The sequence below is a fragment of the Xylocopa sonorina genome, chromosome 3 (assembly GCF_050948175.1).
Source record: "Xylocopa sonorina isolate GNS202 chromosome 3, iyXylSono1_principal, whole genome shotgun sequence".
Classification (NCBI taxonomy): domain Eukaryota; kingdom Metazoa; phylum Arthropoda; class Insecta; order Hymenoptera; family Apidae; genus Xylocopa; species Xylocopa sonorina.
In genome coordinates this window covers 15318815-15336839 of record NC_135195.1, presented here as the reverse complement: position 1 = coordinate 15336839, position 18025 = coordinate 15318815, and the positions used below count along the sequence as shown (strand labels likewise).

Below are 18025 nucleotides of genomic sequence, written 5' to 3'. Positions count from 1 at the left end.
AACCAGAAATTTAAGAAACGCACCATTCCTGGCGTTAGCGACAGAAACTATTACTAGTAATAATACTGCATAAAGCAATGGTTTCTACTGCTAACGTCTCTCAGCAATAAAAAATTTCCATTTCAATAGAAAACATGCATCTCTCAAAAAGTTACAATGAAATAAGTTCAACCTTCTTAATCGCTGATTAATTTTGATATCCTTTCAGATGGAACATCAGAACGCAAGGAATTCACTCGCTCGCTATAACTCCAGATAGACTCGTAGTGTAAATAAAGTCGAATTGAAAGAGCGACGAATTTGAAGTCCAACGCAAGTCCACAAATCCAATCATCTCCACAGCTTCCATGGATCGCACGCCATAGAAAGTGACCTGAAATTTGTATACAATTATAAATCATGTTATAAGTAACGATAGTTACATCTGCATTCGACGTAAGTCTCCGGCATGCAACTGCATATAAGCACGCTTATGCAAGATTGCTCTTGCAAATGAGCTGCGAAATGTGATAACAAGTAAAATGGACTGGAAAGTTCGAGACGATTAGAGGCTGACTGGTAATCGGACACGGAAACAGTTATTAACTGAATTTGTCAATTACTTAACTCGCCCAACGCCCAGGACAAATAATTTCACTGGCCTCGTATTGTTACGTAGTTGGAATTGAAGAAGAAACGACTACTCGGCCAAACGAAAGTGCGCATTTTCGGTTTCGTAGCCTGCAGTGAAACTTCAAACTAGGAGTTACAAACAAAGTTACGCGTAACTTGCCTAAGTCTAAGTGTGTTTGATATTAACCATTTGCGCTTGGATGTACCCTCAGAGGGGACATTAACATCAATTACGGAGATTAAACTGAAGTTTCCTATTGAAGTGGAAATTTTCTATCGTTGGGAGACATTAACAATAGAAAATATTGCTAAAACAATGCTAACAATGCTAGGGACCAATTGTTCGACTGGAGCAATTTAATCAGAACGTCCAGCGAGTTCTACGCGGATCACGTGCTTTCTTCCATTTCTACGAGCACCACGCGGATTAGACGTGAAAGTGATGACATTCAAAGCCTGTACTTTCTTCGGGTACTGGCAATGATACGAGGGATCCATACCGTTAACCAATGGTGGGAGATTAGAAGGTGGGGAGTTACTCATCGGATAGCGTGGTCTCGTTTTATGAGTCTCGTTCGAACACTTCACCAGGACATCGCGGTGTATCGGAGTCGTGTTATCTGACATAGAAAAAAAAAGAAGAACGATCCTCCCGAACGAAAATCATTTTTTTTCTCTTTAAATGACAAACCTTTGGTTCTCACCAACAGTGACGTCCCTTTATTCTTCTTTTTTTTTCTTTTTCTTCGAATCGTTCGAATTTATCGGGGAACGTTAATGATCATTTGGAATGGTAATACGATCGGGATCGATTTGCTAGTGTCATTTATGGTGAACAGTTATATCAGGTAATAACGGGACAGTAGAGATAGAAGCGGAAGATTTTCGATGCGTTACAGGTAAAACTATATTAATCAGTGTAACTGCGGATAATCGTTCGTTAACGAGCGTGATTGTAATTGGGTTTGGTTCAGTTGTTACGGACAATTCGCGTGAGAAGTTGAATGAAATGTAAGGTGTTGAACAATCACAAGCATAAGTTTTCTAAACGCCCACAATATAAAAAATGCAAGTTTTCCAAGCACCTCTAGCCACCAACAGTATTCAAAAGATTAAGCTCGCTCAACGAAAATGGAGTGGTTTCGCGTGGTCGGTGGTTTTGCATAGTGTTTAAAGAGAAAGAGTGACAAAGGGTACTTTCGAGCTTTGTGTCTGGTTTTATTCAATGTTCGAATTTATGCAGTTTTTTTTATTCATTTTCTGATGTCGAGTCACACTCGACAAACGAGTGCAAACGGTTAATAATAAATTACATAGTTTCGAAAAGAGTGAACTTGGTTGTGGATATTTTCTTGAATTTTAGTGGAATTCAGTGTGGTTTAAGATTCCTCGGTAACGATAGCGCGTTGCAAAATTGATTTATATAATTAGTGGAGGAAGGAGTTTGATGAAAGTTAAGTGTACCGTTCAAGGATGCTAGTTTTTAATTATTTTTACCTTCGTTTGCATAACTAAAATTGCGTATAAAAATTTGTTTATTTCTTCCCTTTTCTATCGTATTTGTTTGCGATTTTCTACGTGGAAGACATTTTGCTATTTCAATGACTTTACAGAAGCGTGTTTAGCGTGCATTTAATAATTGAAGCCGCGAAAGATCGTAATACTCGCAATCTTTATAATCTCAGAGTGCTGCTGAAACCTTACTCGCGCTGCATATCTAGGGATCAGCTAAAAATCACGGGGCATGGAAGTGAAAGCGGGTTTCCTTTCTAATGTTCATCGAACAGAAAGACGAAGAAATGTATTTCGTTCCCTTTTATGTACATACGTGGAAAGCGATATTACGTGGTTAACAAATGAAGTCGATGACCAAACGTACCTGCTTAATTAAATTCATAGAATTGTGTTTTTTATGATAATCTGCTCGTTTTGGCAGCATGAACGTACATTGTTACCATCGTTATGTTACAATAAGTAAACGCACTATTACTGGAATTATGTTTTATTAATGCGTTGATTATTTAATAATCAGGTTTCTATTTTAATTAATAGAATGAATCAACGACTGGAATTGATGTTGGCACGTGGACTTTCCCGTGGACGGGGTGTCCTTCGGAGATCTTTATGCTCAGGTAATAAGAAGAAAAATTAGCGAATGACGACCTTCTTGCATCGATTAGAATAACATTAACATCTCATCTTTATTCAATAACCCGTATTGATATAATGTGTATGTCTTTGATCATGTATCATGTGAAAATATTATCTTCGCGCCGCGTGCACGTCAGGAGCAAAGAATTGTTACGTTCAATATTTACAGTTGAACTATTTCGCGTTCAAGGTAGTGATACCTATATGGGATACCTTTCATTTGCTTTTCACAAGCCCAAGTTTCCTGAGCGTAACTTTTCCAAGCGCCTCTAGCCGCCAATAGTAATCGAAAGATTAAACGTAAAGTACAAATTCGATACATACATTTAATCAGCATTGTACTCATCGCTGCATCCTCCTAAAAAAGACTGGCAGTCCGCTTAAAGCAACTCCAACTCGCTACATTGTCACGATCTACCTTGATCTTGAATTCAACTCGCATAGAATTTCCACGAGTCCCCATTGTCCACTGTCGTCTGCGTTACAGGTGCGGTGACCCCGACCAGGGACTGCGTGGTCGATCACGAAGCGACGATTCAGCCGAGACCGTACGAAGACATACCGGGACCGAGGCCCGTGCCGATTTTGGGGAATACCTGGCGGCTTTTCCCAGTGATCGGTCAGTACCAAATATCGGACATGGCGAAGGTGTCGCAGGTGTTCCACGACGAGTACGGGAGGATCGTTCGTCTGACTGGTCTGATTGGTCGACCGGATCTACTCTTCGTTTATGATGCTGACGAGATCGAGAAGATCTACAGGCAGGAAGGCCCGACGCCGTTCAGGCCGTCGATGCCCTGTTTGGTGCATTACAAGAGCGTCGTCAGGAAGGACTTCTTTGGTGATCTGCCTGGAGTTGTTGGAGTGTACGTAGATGCGTCAGAAGTTGCAAACTGGTTGCAGTAGTATCGATGGCTGTATTAAAATGTTTTGTGGTATTTAGTCTATCATAGAGCACTGAATTCTTAATTATGAAAGTGAAAGCTGTTCTGGATTTTAGTAAGGATAATTTTTGTAAGGAGCTTGGGAAAGGATAGCTTCATAGGTTGGAGGGAATAGTCAAAGGTCAAGGATGAAACATAGTTTCTAAGTGACACAAGAGTAGTCACAAGAGATAAATGATATTCAGGGTATACAACTGCTTGAGATGAATTGATATTTGCAAAGGATAAGTGGTGGTAGTTATGGCTCGTGAAATAGTGAGTTGGCATCCAACACAGTGATACCTTCTTAGCTCGTTTGTATCGGCGTCGAGGACATACTCAACGCCATGGCCCATTCGAATATTAACGCGTTCCTTTCTGCGTGGGTTGTGTACGCACCCCACGCTAAACTTTCCTTTCAACTCATTTGGAATTTCTTCATGCGGAATGAATAATGCAAGCGAACTTGTAATGCAAACTTCTCGAGCGTTATGTTTATTGTTTTGTTGTATCATGCACCTTAAACTCCACGCACTTTTCTTGATAACTGTGGTCTTCTTGTAAAAATTATAAAGTATACGCCAAAAGCGTATTCAATCGATGCAAGATGATTAGAAGGAGGTGCGATACACACTTAGTGGAACATTGGTGAATTTGTACTAATAGCAGTAATAAAGGTGGTAAATGTAGAAAAGTGTTATGATGACACGTTCAGAACGTCTGTATGCAAGGACAGTTGTACCGAGGTGGATTCTTGCTTGAGGTTCCAATTCTTCTCTCAACTGCCAATATTTACACAGCACATTTTCACTTATTCAACAGCTTATGCCATAAGCCTTATGCGTTTGTCCCATCTGTTACAAGAAATGAAGCGATCTCTACTCCGTGTCGCATCGAGTCCATGCTTGATCGAGTATCTCCGCAACCAACCTACAATAACGAGTAACCGTTACCAACACGTATAGCCAGGAAGGTGTAAAAATTAAATTGCTATCTAAATGATAATCTGAACAACTATGTAAGATTGTGACCTCGTACAACGCGTACAATCGTTTCGCAAGTTACTGCAATAGCTCCTGATACGCTGAATCTCATTGGTTCTTCAAATAGTTTTCGCACATACTCACGTCACGTCGAAACCATCTCGAATTACTCATCCATGAATGAAGCGTGTTATGTAAATACACGGAATGAGCATTAAATCTACCTTCTATCGTTATCTAGTAAAGACAAAGCCGACCTTTCTTCGTTCGCACGCGGTCTTCCGCAACCTTGAAACCACGACCTTCTAAACCCGGGAGTGAACCGGACGAGACAACACGTGCTCAACGAGTGACGTAATAGAAAATATTTGCCATTCCCCGCAGGCACGGCGAACCGTGGCGAGAATTTCGTACGAGGGTTCAGAAACCTGTACTCCAACCGCAAACGGTGAGGAAATACATAGGACCCATTGAGGTGGTCACTTCTGACTTCATAAAAAGGTGATTTTTCCTCTCTTTTAGCGCGTTCAATTTATTATCGAAACGAAGGTCACAGTTTCGATCAATCTTTATCCGACTACCTTTCTTTTCTCCCTCACATCTTTTTTCTGCCGAGAAAAAAAAAATTTTTTACTTATTTTCTACGATCTAAAAAAGTTCAATTTATTTTTCCATTATTTCAGCAGTTTGGCGTGTGTAAATAGCCCTGAGGGTGCAAGGCTAAGAACTTTTGGGGTAAAGTGTTAGATTTTTCAAACATTTGTCAATTCACCGTGGATCTAAAAAAGTATATAGTCAAGGTAGTCCGATAAGTAGTCATTCAGCTAATTGCAAATCGATTCAGATAGCAGTAAACGATGGATTGAAGAAATCCGTAAAAGGATGTGACGCATTTCATACCTGAATCTATTTAGAATTAGCTAAGTCAACCGTGTACCGTGACCTTTATTTCTTATCCAAGATTCTAGAGTCTATTCATTTGACCCTTTGCACTCGGCTCTTTCCCGGATGTTAACAATAAAAACCGTTGCTAAAACAGCAACATTGACATGTATAATTCTACATGTAACGTAACTGTTCATAGGATGCAAGAGATTAAAGACGAAGATGGAGAACTTCCAGGAGACTTTGACAACGAAATCCACAAATGGGCTCTAGAGTGTAGGTACAATACATGAGTGTCAATTACTGATTGTTTATATCTTAAAATTTTAAATTTCACTGAATATCTTGTCTATTTACGCTATTTTTTAGGTATAGGTCGAGTCGCTCTTGATGTGCGATTGGGATGCTTGGGAGGCACCCTGACCCCAGATTCGGAGCCCCAAAAGATCATCGACGCGGCTAAATTCGCGTTGAGGAACGTAGCTGTACTCGAATTGAAGGCTCCTTATTGGAGATACATTCCCACTCCTCTTTGGTCGCAATACGTGCGGAATATGGACTACTTCGTCGAGTGGGTTTCGCTAAAAATTACTTGGACAACCCGGTTTGTCTTGAAACACTTTCAATTGAAACGATTTAACATTTCTCAGGGTGTGCATGAAGTACATCGACGCGGCGATGGAGAGATTGAAAACGAAAACGGCTGTTGACGAGTCCGATTTGTCTCTGGTTGAGAGAATATTAGCCAAGGAAACGAATCCCAAAATGGCTTACATACTCGCCCTAGATTTAATTCTGGTTGGAATAGATACAGTACGTAGAGAGAAGCAAATCACTTTTTTTCTTCTAATCCATCGCAAAATTCAATTATTCCTATTGTATTACAGATTTCAATGGCTGTTTGTTCAATATTGTATCAACTAGCTACCAGACCGGAGGAGCAGGAAAGAATTTATCAGGAACTGGTGGAAATTCTTCCGGATCCATCCGTTCCTCTCACTACGAGTCACCTCGACAAGGCTATTTACACGAAGGCCTTCGTTCGCGAAGTTTTCCGGTATATAATTAACTAATCAGCAAAGCCGGGTACTAAATTTCTGGGGATTAAAGAAAGGAAATTTTTTTTGGTTTAGCGTATACTCCACGGTAATTGGAAACGGAAGAACGTTGCAACAGGATACCATTATTTGCGGCTACAAAGTACCAAAAGGGGTCAGTAATGTATCTTTAACGATCGTACCACCTTAGCTCCATAATCATCTTACAAAAGCAGTTCGATGATTATGTGCCATATGCAACTTAAACAATATTTTGTAAATAACGTTTAATTGTTTGTTGCCAGGTGCAAGTAGTGTTCCCGACGGTTGTAACAGGCAACATGGAAGAGTATGTAACGGAAGCGAAAACGTTTAAACCGATGAGATGGCTAAAAGAGTCTGCCTCCGAGAAATTGCACCCTTTCGCATCATTACCTTACGGCCACGGAGCACGCATGTGTTTGGGTAGAAGATTCGCTGATTTAGAGATACAAGTTCTGCTTGCTAAAGTACGTGCGAACGATATTTACAATGGTAATGTTCGTAGACAGCTGACGCGTTAAAACTAACGTTGTCTTCTTTTTTTTCAGCTGATAAGGTCTTACAGATTGGAGTACCATCATCAACCATTGAAGTACAAAGTCACCTTCATGTACGCTCCTGATGGAGAACTGAAGTTTAAAGTATTACCAAGATAGTCATTAAATAATAGAAATAAACAATAGTATAATTTATTTCTTTAAATCGCGTTTGTACATACGAATTTAAAGAATATTACCTAACGACGAATTTTAAATTCAAGGGTCCCTTTGGGGTGTACATAGGATTAATGTAATACTCTAGCCTCTCGTGGTGATATTCTATTCTGTAACGCTGTAAAATCTGAAACAGAACATTGCATTTGTAATCGTATGTATATAAATATTTTTATTCTATTTTTATGGTTATATTTTATTTCCCAATCTCCTTACGTTCGAATTTGATTGAAAGTGTATTAAAACGAACTGCGACTGCATTAACTCCAAATAACTTACAGACAGTACACTGTTATTTACTAACGCTACTTGGGATTACATTACAGAACTGATTAAGATGACAAGATGGATGTATGCAAATGAGCACGCATAATACGTTTCGCTGCATACCGTAACCATTCAATGTGTAAATAAGTCATCATTTTCTAGAAAAACTGGTTCATTGGTTCAGGTGAAAGTAACAAACTTGTAAATAACAAGAACAGCATACATCGTACCTCTCCTAATGATATTCCTACTGATAGGATTAACGTCCTCCTTGGATCACATTTTTTGTGATGATGTAATTATTAACCGTTATACGTAGGCTGCTTTGCGTAATTGTTCAGCCTTCATCCATTTTTCTACACCAATCAAAACAGTGAGTGTACGCATACACACTGGATGAGAAGAGTGAAGAAAATGTAATCATGTGTCTAGCACTAAATACAATGATGACCAATTATGACCAATTTAACCTCGTGTTATCTTACCAAATTAAGGACATTTAAATTAAATAATTATATCCTAGTATTATTCAGGTATACAGGAATCCACGTATATAGTGAAGTGACAATTTAATGGTACCCTAAAGGGGGACACCGTGTCCTCTGAGGAGGAACGAAAATCCAGCCGACCGGATAAGCCATTTATTGTTTCGTGGGCATTCACTGCGACCACTGGCAAGCTAACGGAAATTCTGAAGTTAAGCAAGAAGTCTATTATAAGTATTAAAATTTGTAGATACACAAAAAGTGGTCCTTTGCCTTTCCTCGTGGTACAATCAATTGAATCGCTGATTCGAAGGAAGAGGACAGAAGCGATGTTCACATTCCGATTTCAAATGTATGCAAAAATGTTCTGAAGAAATATTTTACAAGAAAAAACGTTTTAAATAAATTCTTCAACTATCTAGTTGTCGATCGGGCAGGATTTTTGAAATTTATTTAAATGTCACTGAAACAATTTAAAGCATCATTCGGTGACATTAACATAACATTATCATAGTTAATGGCAAATTACGAGAAACGTGACTTTTCACATTTCAGATTAAGAACAAGAATGATAAATGTGTCTTTTAAAATGATCAAGGCGATTCGTTTGATGATATAAAAGTCAATTTGCCAAATAAAATTTTAATTACCTTGCTAATAACAACAAGCATCTCAAGTTCAGCGAAACGTCGACCGAGACACATTCTTCTTCCATAACCGAACGGAAGCGACGCGAAACTATGACCAACGCCGTCACTTTGCAACCATCTCTCCGGAATGAATTCGTTGCTTTGTGGAAAGTACTTGTCAAGATTACTTATAACGTAATGTTGAAAGACCACTTGTACCTGATTTTTACAAATGAAACAATTTTTACGACACGTATATGAAACATGAAGAAGAAGATGACGAAATCAAATATTTCCTTACGCCTTTAGGTACTCGATATCCTTTAATTATCGTATCTTTGGTCATGCATCGTCCATTGCCAATAACTACTGGATACATCCTAATCAAAGCAATTATTGTAAGCACTATATACCAATACAACTGCTTTCGTTATCTAGAGTTAATTAATTGATTAACCTTAGGGTTTCTTTGATACACGCTTTTAAATACTTCAGCTTATCCAAATGCTTTGCATCAAGCTTCATGTCCTCGCCCGGTAGCACGTCGCAGACTTCATCGTAAGCGAGGTTCTGCTTCTCAGGATGCAATGCTAATTGGTACAATGTCGATGCAACTGCACTAGAGGTCTAAAAAATATGAAATTGTATCAGGTGTTAATTAAACTGTTAAATTGTAATTAGATACTGGTAATGATAATTACCGTGTCAATACCAACTAGAAATAAGTCAAGAGAAAGTATCGTCGCTAATTTGGGGTCATTTTCTAGAGCCAGAACTTTTTCCAAAAGAGACGGTTCTTTGTCAGAGCGCTCTGACTGTTTTATCCTCGTAAGAGCCGCTGCTGTGAATTTGGACGTTGTACTAAAAACGAGAATAATTTACAATTAATAATACTTTTACGTTTCTTCACTTTTTTAACTCGTAGATAACACTATTTAATATTTATACTTTTCTGTACTTAAGGAATTTATCTCTTTCGATATTGTACTGCTCTTTCAATTAACCTTACGATCGTATCGAGGGCTTTCACGTATTGAAGCCAAGTGGGTGTATTAAACAATTTCCAAAAGGGAATCTTCAGTTCTAAAACTCCCACGTTCTTGAAGAACGTGGTGACCGCGTCGATCAGTCGCTGAGTTTCTACATTCGCGTCATCGTCCAGGCAGCCCAGTCGAACATCCAATGCCACACGTGCGATTGCTACAAATGCAAATGCTCTTTCTCACTAACATTTAAGGCGAGGTCAACTTGACGAGCGAATGAATATCTAAACATCACTATAAATCATTTGTTTACTTACACTCCAGTGACCACTTGTGAATCTCGTTCAGAAAATCGTCCGGCACCTCGTCGTTCTCGTCCCGTATTTTATCAATCCTAAACAGATTTTCGAAGACGGTCAACGAGGTTTCTAAGATAAACGTGGCCAATGCGAACAGGAAGAAATGAGCAGAAAGAAAAGAAAAATTGGGACAACAGAAGAAAGTGAAAGGCAAGACGCGAACGTGCCACGTCGTGTAAAATGATCAATCATCAAACCTTTGAAGGAATACCAAGCTCGCCTCCTCGATGGCGTTAACGTACATTCTTGCCGTTCGTGGTTGCAACATTACCTTCTGCACCTTGCTCCGGAAATTGTACCAGCTCTCACCATGTCTGTAAATTTAACAAGAACATTAGAACAAATAACATATAAAACTGAGATCTGTAACTCTTCCCTCTGCTATCTGGTAACTCTATTCTTATTCAACAGTTTTCTCTTAATTTGGAGAAAACTATTTTACAGTAATTGACATTTACAGAGGAAGTACCATAATTTTAGAACCAGTTTGTACGAAAGAAAATCCGGACGATCGTAGTAATTAATAATTGAGACACGACAGCAGTACGAATTTTGGTCAGGCAAACATTAGGAAATTGGGTCGGTGCCGGTGCAATTGCAGCCAAAGTTGTCATTCAGGAAGGATACCGCGCGACCATATCAGATCGCGCGATATTTACTTTCTAGATAGGTAGTAACGAGAGCGTGCGTGACGCGTGCAACAGTTTGATCAACCCTTCGTTTGGGCAAAACACTCTCGACTAGTTTCCCTCTAGGCTCTGACACGAATACCATTTCCCATAACGCACACTTCGTTGAACAAGTGAAAGCTTGGTAAATCTTGTACAGGTACAGTGTTCTAATGCCAGCTATTTTATGGACCTGGATAGAATTATTGTGTAACAACATAAAAGCGGCTAATGTGTACTCTGCGATGTTCTTCACACGTTCCTCCAAAGAGATCTGTTTAAGAGAGTAAGATATCATAGACAGTAATGTAGAAGTATACAAAGCAAATCCTAAAGAGCGACGTATGAGACCTATGTTAAATACGACCCAGTTATCCCCACCGATGGAGGACTCTCCCTTGGACCCAGTCACGCATGCGATATATCAGTTTTTTCGCAGGTGTGTCTATCAACGAAGCAAAATGTAAATTCAATTGACATATCGAGGAAGTTTCTCTTGTCGAAATAGGATCGGTCACAGTGTACTTAATTCGGATCACGTTTACTTATTTAATAACGTAAATCGTTTCCTTTCGTGTATTAGAAACGTTTGTTTGAACATTCTGTTAATCGTATCTGCAACAAGATGAAATCAGATTTCGCAAGAGTGCGATGAAAACGCATAACGCCGAGTAGTATGCAAGAATGTATGTCATAGCGATGCTCTAACACGTTTGTTAAGTGTGCACGACTTGAACGCCGATGGAGTGTACACAGTAAATATTTAACCACTCCAGTGGTTTGTTAAACGGGAAATTATGCAACGTCGTTAAAAGATTCCTAGCTCCAATATTTGGTCATCACGATGGTTAATGAAATCTGCAAATAGGATGGAACTATGGTGATTCATGCGTGAGAGGAAACACCGTGTACTTTTCGTTTACCTTCTATTATTAAATGTTATGTATATCATTAGCAAAGAATTTCATCTCGGGTACTGTACCATTAGAATTGTGTAATCATAACGACGCGCGTGCCTACATTTCGGCTTCATTAATATTAATATATGCCTCCGCTGAATACAGGGGAAAGTTTAATAATCCTTGCACGATCTATAATCAGGCTCTATCTTTATTATTGCAATTCCGCGCGCGGTACTTTCTGTGAAGACAAAGAGATATCGTCGAAAAAAATAATAGTTAGATGACAGCATAATTATCATCACGAATGGACCGTGTAGTTTTGCGATTACTTGTGTAGAAAGTTTCGAATTTTTGTTCACGAAATGTTCCAGTCGATACTTACACAGCGATCACACCAGCGTTCTCTCGGAAAAACTCCTTTCTAAGCACATGCTTGTAATAGTCTAAGGAGGGCATCGAAGGTCTGTACGGCATCCTCTCCTCTTGCCTAAAGATACGCTCGATTTCGTTAGCATCGTAAACGAATACCATGTCCGGTCTACCTAGCAGGCCACCGATCTTCACGATGTCCCCGTACTCTTTGTACAACCTCTTTGAAACCTGATCCACAGCCTGGATCTTGAAGTTACCTGAATCGAACAGTTCCAATTCAATAGACCTGCACGCATTCAAGATCGTCATAATGATCGATCAGTGTACACAGATTTAACACTGGTCATGTATGTTGCTGGACAGAATTTCTAAAAATAAATCTTCAAATTTCTGCTGCGTCATGCTTGTCATAAAATAAGCGCTTCTATAATAGCATTAGAAATGGAGAAATTTAATTGTATATACCTATGAATGGTATAAATCGCCAGGTGTTTCCCAAGAACGGGATAGGTTTTGGTCCAGGTATGTCGGAATAGGGGCGACATCGTGACCAATTTTGCTCGTCGACATCTGTCGCCAAACTCTCCAACGTTCTAATAATTCTGCTCGATTGTATGATGGATCTTCTCAATAACTGATTGAACACAAAATTGAAAACGCTCATTTTCAACCTGCAACAAGTTCAATCGTTTACGTATAATTAGTGTCGAGACATAAATACAAATGTTACATATATATGAATTCATGTTCGAAATTACATCAGAATACTACGATAATTTATAAGTTATCGAAGTATTTCGATACCGGAGAGTTTAACAACTAACCAAATCATCGAGGAAGTGATTTACATATATGCATATATGCAAATGCACGAAGAGCTCTCGTTACGTAATATGTTAACCAGGACGAATTTAACAATTCGCGTGTCAAGATCGTACCTTCTGTTTCAACCTCTGATCCTGTCACGCCCTTAACGATATTATCAAAATTAATATGTTCCTTACATGATTGTTCCTTTTTCAGTTAGAAGGTCCTCTGATCGATTCGATTTCAAGTTACAGGCCACAATCCTCAAGCGGCAACCTTTGCGAGCCCTTTCAAGCGAAACCGCCACGGAATGATCGTTTGATCTCAACCCACTCTCAGAAATGAACAATTATCGCGCTTGGCTTTGAACATGTACATTCATCTATATTGTCTCTCTTGAATGAAATAAAAATTCAACGTATGAATTGAGAATGTGTGCGTGTATAGTGATATTATTCTAATATTGTTGTTTAATTCGATTATTTTACTTTTGTTATCCTAAATTATTTGTACGGTCTTTCGTTTAACTTTATGTTGCAAACGAGCGGACTAAAATCGTTAATTGTTCAACTTGTGCGGTCATTGTGCGTTTATGATACGTTTCAAACTGTTGATTCTATAGTTCCTCGAACAAATGTCGCCAGATAATAGCTTCAGGCTTTCTAATTCGTACTAGCCCAGCTCTGTGGCAAGAATAAAGGAAAAAAGGCAGGTGAAACAACTTCTCCATACAATATTGTGACAAGGGAACTCACTTTCAGTAACACTCTGCTGATACGAATCAAATGTGTTAACATTTAATTCGTTATGTGACGATTAATTGTATTTAGATTAAGATGAACGTTTACGTTTCGTTAAAAATTTGTGAACATTCGTACATTCGATTAATAAGATTACGATTGTAAATATGATCTTAATAAAAGTCCGTCAAGACACTTACCAGAATAAGAATACGATCCTTCCAAATACGCGAAACAAAATTTGTATCCTGTTTAGAATATTGTTACAATTTATGCCTGCTTAATCTACATTTAAAGCATGCGTGCATCATATTATCACTATTGGTTATACTAATTTCGATTTAAATAAACACGTTTCTTATTATCTATTTCGATTAACATTTGGTCTTTCCGACATTAATGTTAATATCGACTGTTATTAATTGTCACTAATCGCATCAGCTTTGCGAATACGTGCATCACGTACGACGAACCACTTTTGAATGAGAACACTTTCGATCGAGACAGGTGTTCAACCTACCCTTTTATTCTACAAGAATTCCCGCCAACTATTAGGCATTATTCAAATGTATTAGCTGCGTCGAGCAAAGATCTACTTTAGGTGGGAGATAATTATAAGAAGGGGGAAATCAGTCAGATTTCGATCGGATTGGTACACGATAAATTTTTCTCTGTAAAATATCAATTATACGTTTTCACATTTAACACTACTAATGCTTTTGTACAAATATCACCGTACATAAAATGTGTGTATGAAATAGATTAAACGAAATTAAATTTTAATTTTAAATTGATTCCTTTATATATTGAATTCAGCAATTCTATTGGTTGGCTATGACTTGGGCATTATTCATTGGACCCCAACGTGTCACGTGACTAGAGGAAATTTCAAATATTTGACTGTATTGGTTACTCTTGGTTTTTCCCGTCAAACATACTTAATGTTCTATAAGTAAGGGAAAGTAAAATATTATTTACAAATATAGATTTATAGCAGGGGAACAGGAATGGGGTTCTAAATAAAATTTATTATCGCATGACATATTAACACTTTAATTTTATGATTCGTACCACTTAGATTTTTTCAATTCTATCGACTTCAATTTATCCCTATACCTATTTACAAGTTTGTCCAAATTCGCATCTTCCTGGTTTACCTTTGTTCCTTGTTTTGGCTGCAACAAGAAATTCATAATTAAAAAATGCAAATAATTCTTCATGATTGTTTAATTTAACGAATTTGTGAAATGCTTACTTTGACTTCCTTTTTATTAGCAATTTTTTGTTTCTTCTTTACTTGCAATTTTTTAAAGGATCTTTTCATTTTCTTTTCCTTTTTTAACGTTTGGTTATGCACAATCGCTTGAGATTTTAAACTATGCCTCGATCGTAATTTAACTTCACCAGGTTTACCGACCATTCCACTATACAATTTTACGTTCGACTTGTCTGTATCTTCGATTTTCAACTGTTTCGAAGGAACTTCTCCGTTCGATGTTTCCGCTTTCCTCTTTACTCTGTTCCCAGCCCAAAGAGGGTTATTTTCACGACTCTTTTGAAGCCTCCTCTGTTTAGCGTTCACCATAACTCGGTTCTCTATCGAGAACGATACAATCGGCCTCTAAATAATTAAAGACTTGTACGTTAAAGTCTGTTTTATACAGGTAGGATGTATTGTATATTACGTACCCTTTTGGCAGTAAATATATTTGGATTGTTATTTATAGTTCTCAATGTTTGAAGCGCGTCTTCGTGTTTCGTAAATGAAACGAATCCGTATTCTTTTGATTTCCCTACTCCTTTTATATCCACGTTTCTAAGATCTCGCATGACGCGTGCCTGTAGGAAATTGATATTATACTTAGCTCCAGGGAAGAAATTTATTTAATACAAAATATTTATATTAATAACTACCTCTCTAATGACCGCTGTAGGAGGACTGTGACGTTCAACAATTTTTCTGAACTTAACATCGTCCAGCGTTGGTGGTAAATTGTGAATAACAAGCCGTACTCTCGATACAAACATATTTAAATTTCGCAATATTTGCGACTTCCATTGCTCTATTTGCAATCGTTTGGCCATATCCGCAGCTGAGACTCCGAGAGCAGCTGGACTTCCGGCTAGTACAACTAAAACATTAAAATTTATGCAAGGATTGATCTCTGATAATACTAAACTAAATTCTCGGACAAGTTTCCATTACATATATTAAAAATATATGTAACAAAAATCCACTCTTCAAAAATCTACCTCCTTCCTTCGTAAGATATAAATTTCTAGAATCTTTTTGCTTATTGTGTTTCAAATTTGCTTTATTTTCAACTTCGTTTTTGTCTAATGCTCTGTATGCTTCGAGTATTTGATCCTCCATTTGCAATTCATTTCCTGCTAACAGACACTTTTCTGCGGCCTTCACACTCTGCAATGAAATTGGGTAACAATATTGAATTTCATTAAAAAACAAATTATTTTATATTGTAACAAAGTCGCATACCTTAAATTTAACAAACGCTGTACCCTTTGAAAATTCTGTTAACGGATCTATGCATACGAGAGCGTAATAAACAGGTCCAAATTGTTCCATGTACTTCTTTAATTCGTCATTCTTCACAGAAAATGGTACATTTTTTAGAAATACAGTCTTTCCCTCAGAAATGTCGTGAGATTCAAATCGTGGACCCTTTGTTTCATTCATATTCACTTCTTCCTTTTCTTGGTCTTCATCTTCTTGATCATTTTCAGATTCTTTTTCGTTTGAATGCTCATCTTCGCTTTTTATATCTAATTCAACCTCTTCCCCTTCATTGCCAATTTCACTATTTTCTATGATAATATCGTGTTTTTCTTCTTCCCTGTATATAATTCAAATATTTTCACATGTATTATACTTTCAAATATCACCAAATATGTAATATAAAAGTTTACTAACTCATCTGAATCTTTATTTGCATCACTTTGCTGTGTACTGTCTGCTGTATTATCTTCTGTGTCACTTTCTTTCTCTATTTTAACTTTCACTTCATCTTGGTTTACATCTTCAGGGCTATTCTTAGAAAATTTATTTTTAGGTACAGCCCAATCAACCACAATAGGTCTATCGAGAAGTTTTTGTAAATTTGCATAATGTATAGCTTTAGCTGCACTTTGAACTTGTTCAAATTGTAAAAACGCACATCCAACATTTTTACCATCACTTCTCTTCAGAAGTTTGATTTCTTCTATTGTACCGTATTGACAGAAATGCTCTTTCAAATTTCCCTCTGTAACCTAAAATTTTAATAAAATTATGAACCCATTAAATGAGGAAAAAGGAATGTAAATTTATGATATTTCCTTACTTGGAATGGTAAATTTCTCACTACAATTCTTGCTCTTTTCTTACGACTTTTTTCCTTCAGCTGTTTCCTTTTTTCCTTTTTTATTTCTGATTGTACCTCCTCTTTAGATGCATCTTCTTCTTCCTTAATTTCCACTTTTCTCCCATCCTCGATTTTATTTGTATCATTCTCATCTTTTTCTAAACTTTCACTTGTATCCTGTTCATTAGTATTACCAAAACCTTCAGCATTTTCTAGTTCTTTCTTCAACCTTTCACAATATTTAGATTTCGAAATAGCCCAACTGCTGTTTATTATTCTACCAAGAAATTCGGTTTTATTTGTGTTAAATATCGCTTTTGACGCATCTCCTAGCTGTTTAAATTCAATAAAACAACATCCAACAGGCGTGCCATCTTCGCGTTTCGGAAAATTTACTTCCACTATTTCACCAAAAGGTTTGTACAATCTTTTTATGTCTTCCATTGTAGCCTGTTAACATAATCCATAAAGACAAATTTGCTAGTTACAGTTCCAACGTTAAATAGTAAAGAATCAAATGGGTATATCATATAAACGAACCTTGAACGGTATATTACGAACAATAATCCTAGGTCTCTTATTATCTTCTACGTTATCATCCGCATTATCCGTCAATTTGTTCGCTCTTTGTGACTTCCTTTTTTGTCTATAGATCCAAGAAGTCTTTTTTCTGTCAGTCCTACTACCTGTTTCATTTATAACACTGTGTTAATAAAATTCTGATATACGCTTTTAAGAGTCATTAAATTCAACATAACAACATACCTTTATTCCGCATTTTGAATGTTTCTTTTAATAGTACGCGTAACAATGCAACAATTAATAACAATCACAGTAATCTGTATATTTTAACTGGAAAATAAGAATGTTAAATAAACTTTTTAAAAATGTAAAATTCTCATCTGACATACCGTACAGTGCGCCTGCTTATTTTTTAGGTTAAGATCGTCGCGTGTGATAGATTACGGCAGTGGTTCGCAATCCATTGTCCGCGGAACACTGGTGCTCCACGAGAAAATTAAATACGTAATTAAAGACTGTTTCAAAAGAAAATGTCAAAAAGAAAATTGTTCAATGGGCCACTTCGTAAATTCTGAAATATACA

General features: G+C 37.4%; 2 protein-coding genes across 2 annotated transcripts; one reads left to right on the top strand and one right to left on the bottom strand.

The window, feature by feature from the left end:
• Window positions 1-3253: 3253 nt before the first annotated feature.
• Cyp301a1 (Probable cytochrome P450 301a1, mitochondrial) lies at window positions 3254-7327 on the top strand. The gene is made up of 9 exons (XM_076892920.1): window positions 3254-3629; window positions 5054-5170; window positions 5754-5830; window positions 5924-6125; window positions 6205-6367; window positions 6442-6611; window positions 6688-6766; window positions 6897-7100; window positions 7182-7327. Exons 1-9 carry the CDS (start codon window positions 3403-3405, stop codon window positions 7287-7289), a joined length of 1347 nt encoding a protein of 448 aa, XP_076749035.1. The 5' UTR covers window positions 3254-3402; the 3' UTR covers window positions 7290-7327.
• LOC143433501 (uncharacterized) lies at window positions 6894-17894 on the bottom strand. The gene is made up of 30 exons (XM_076910840.1): window positions 17686-17894; window positions 17461-17606; window positions 16900-17370; window positions 16491-16828; window positions 16056-16413; window positions 15812-15980; window positions 15473-15690; window positions 15248-15397; window positions 14814-15179; window positions 14621-14733; window positions 14472-14573; window positions 14155-14229; window positions 14032-14074; window positions 13910-13923; window positions 13759-13806; window positions 13496-13589; window positions 13369-13434; window positions 13237-13316; window positions 13016-13150; window positions 12770-12778; window positions 12477-12682; window positions 12022-12268; window positions 10267-10383; window positions 10028-10104; window positions 9732-9927; window positions 9429-9588; window positions 9185-9354; window positions 9029-9107; window positions 8749-8946; window positions 6894-7473 (listed from the first exon to the last, which is right to left on the bottom strand). Exons 1-30 carry the CDS (start codon window positions 17696-17698, stop codon window positions 7366-7368), a joined length of 4566 nt encoding a protein of 1521 aa, XP_076766955.1. The 5' UTR covers window positions 17699-17894; the 3' UTR covers window positions 6894-7365.
• Window positions 17895-18025: the final 131 nt, after the last annotated feature.

What these genes read in the sequence shown, in the direction of transcription:
- Cyp301a1 (XM_076892920.1), top strand. Translation starts at nt 3,403, where the DNA reads ATGGCGAAGGTGTCGCAGGTGTTCCACGACGAGTACGGGAGGATCGTT. An exon ending in TTCTGGTTGGAATAGATACA is followed by an intron (nt 6,368 to 6,441) that starts GTACGTAGAGAG and finishes ATTGTATTACAG; the next exon opens with ATTTCAATGGCTGTTTGTTC. An exon ending in GCTACAAAGTACCAAAAGGG is followed by an intron (nt 6,767 to 6,896) that starts GTCAGTAATGTA and finishes GTTTGTTGCCAG; the next exon opens with GTGCAAGTAGTGTTCCCGAC.
- LOC143433501 (XM_076910840.1), bottom strand. An exon ending in TTTGACGGGAAAAACCAAGA is followed by an intron (nt 14,230 to 14,471) that starts GTAACCAATACA and finishes GATATTTTACAG; the next exon opens with AGAAAAATTTATCGTGTACC. An exon ending in TGTATCAAAGAAACCCTAAG is followed by an intron (nt 9,108 to 9,184) that starts GTTAATCAATTA and finishes TGCTTTGATTAG; the next exon opens with GATGTATCCAGTAGTTATTG.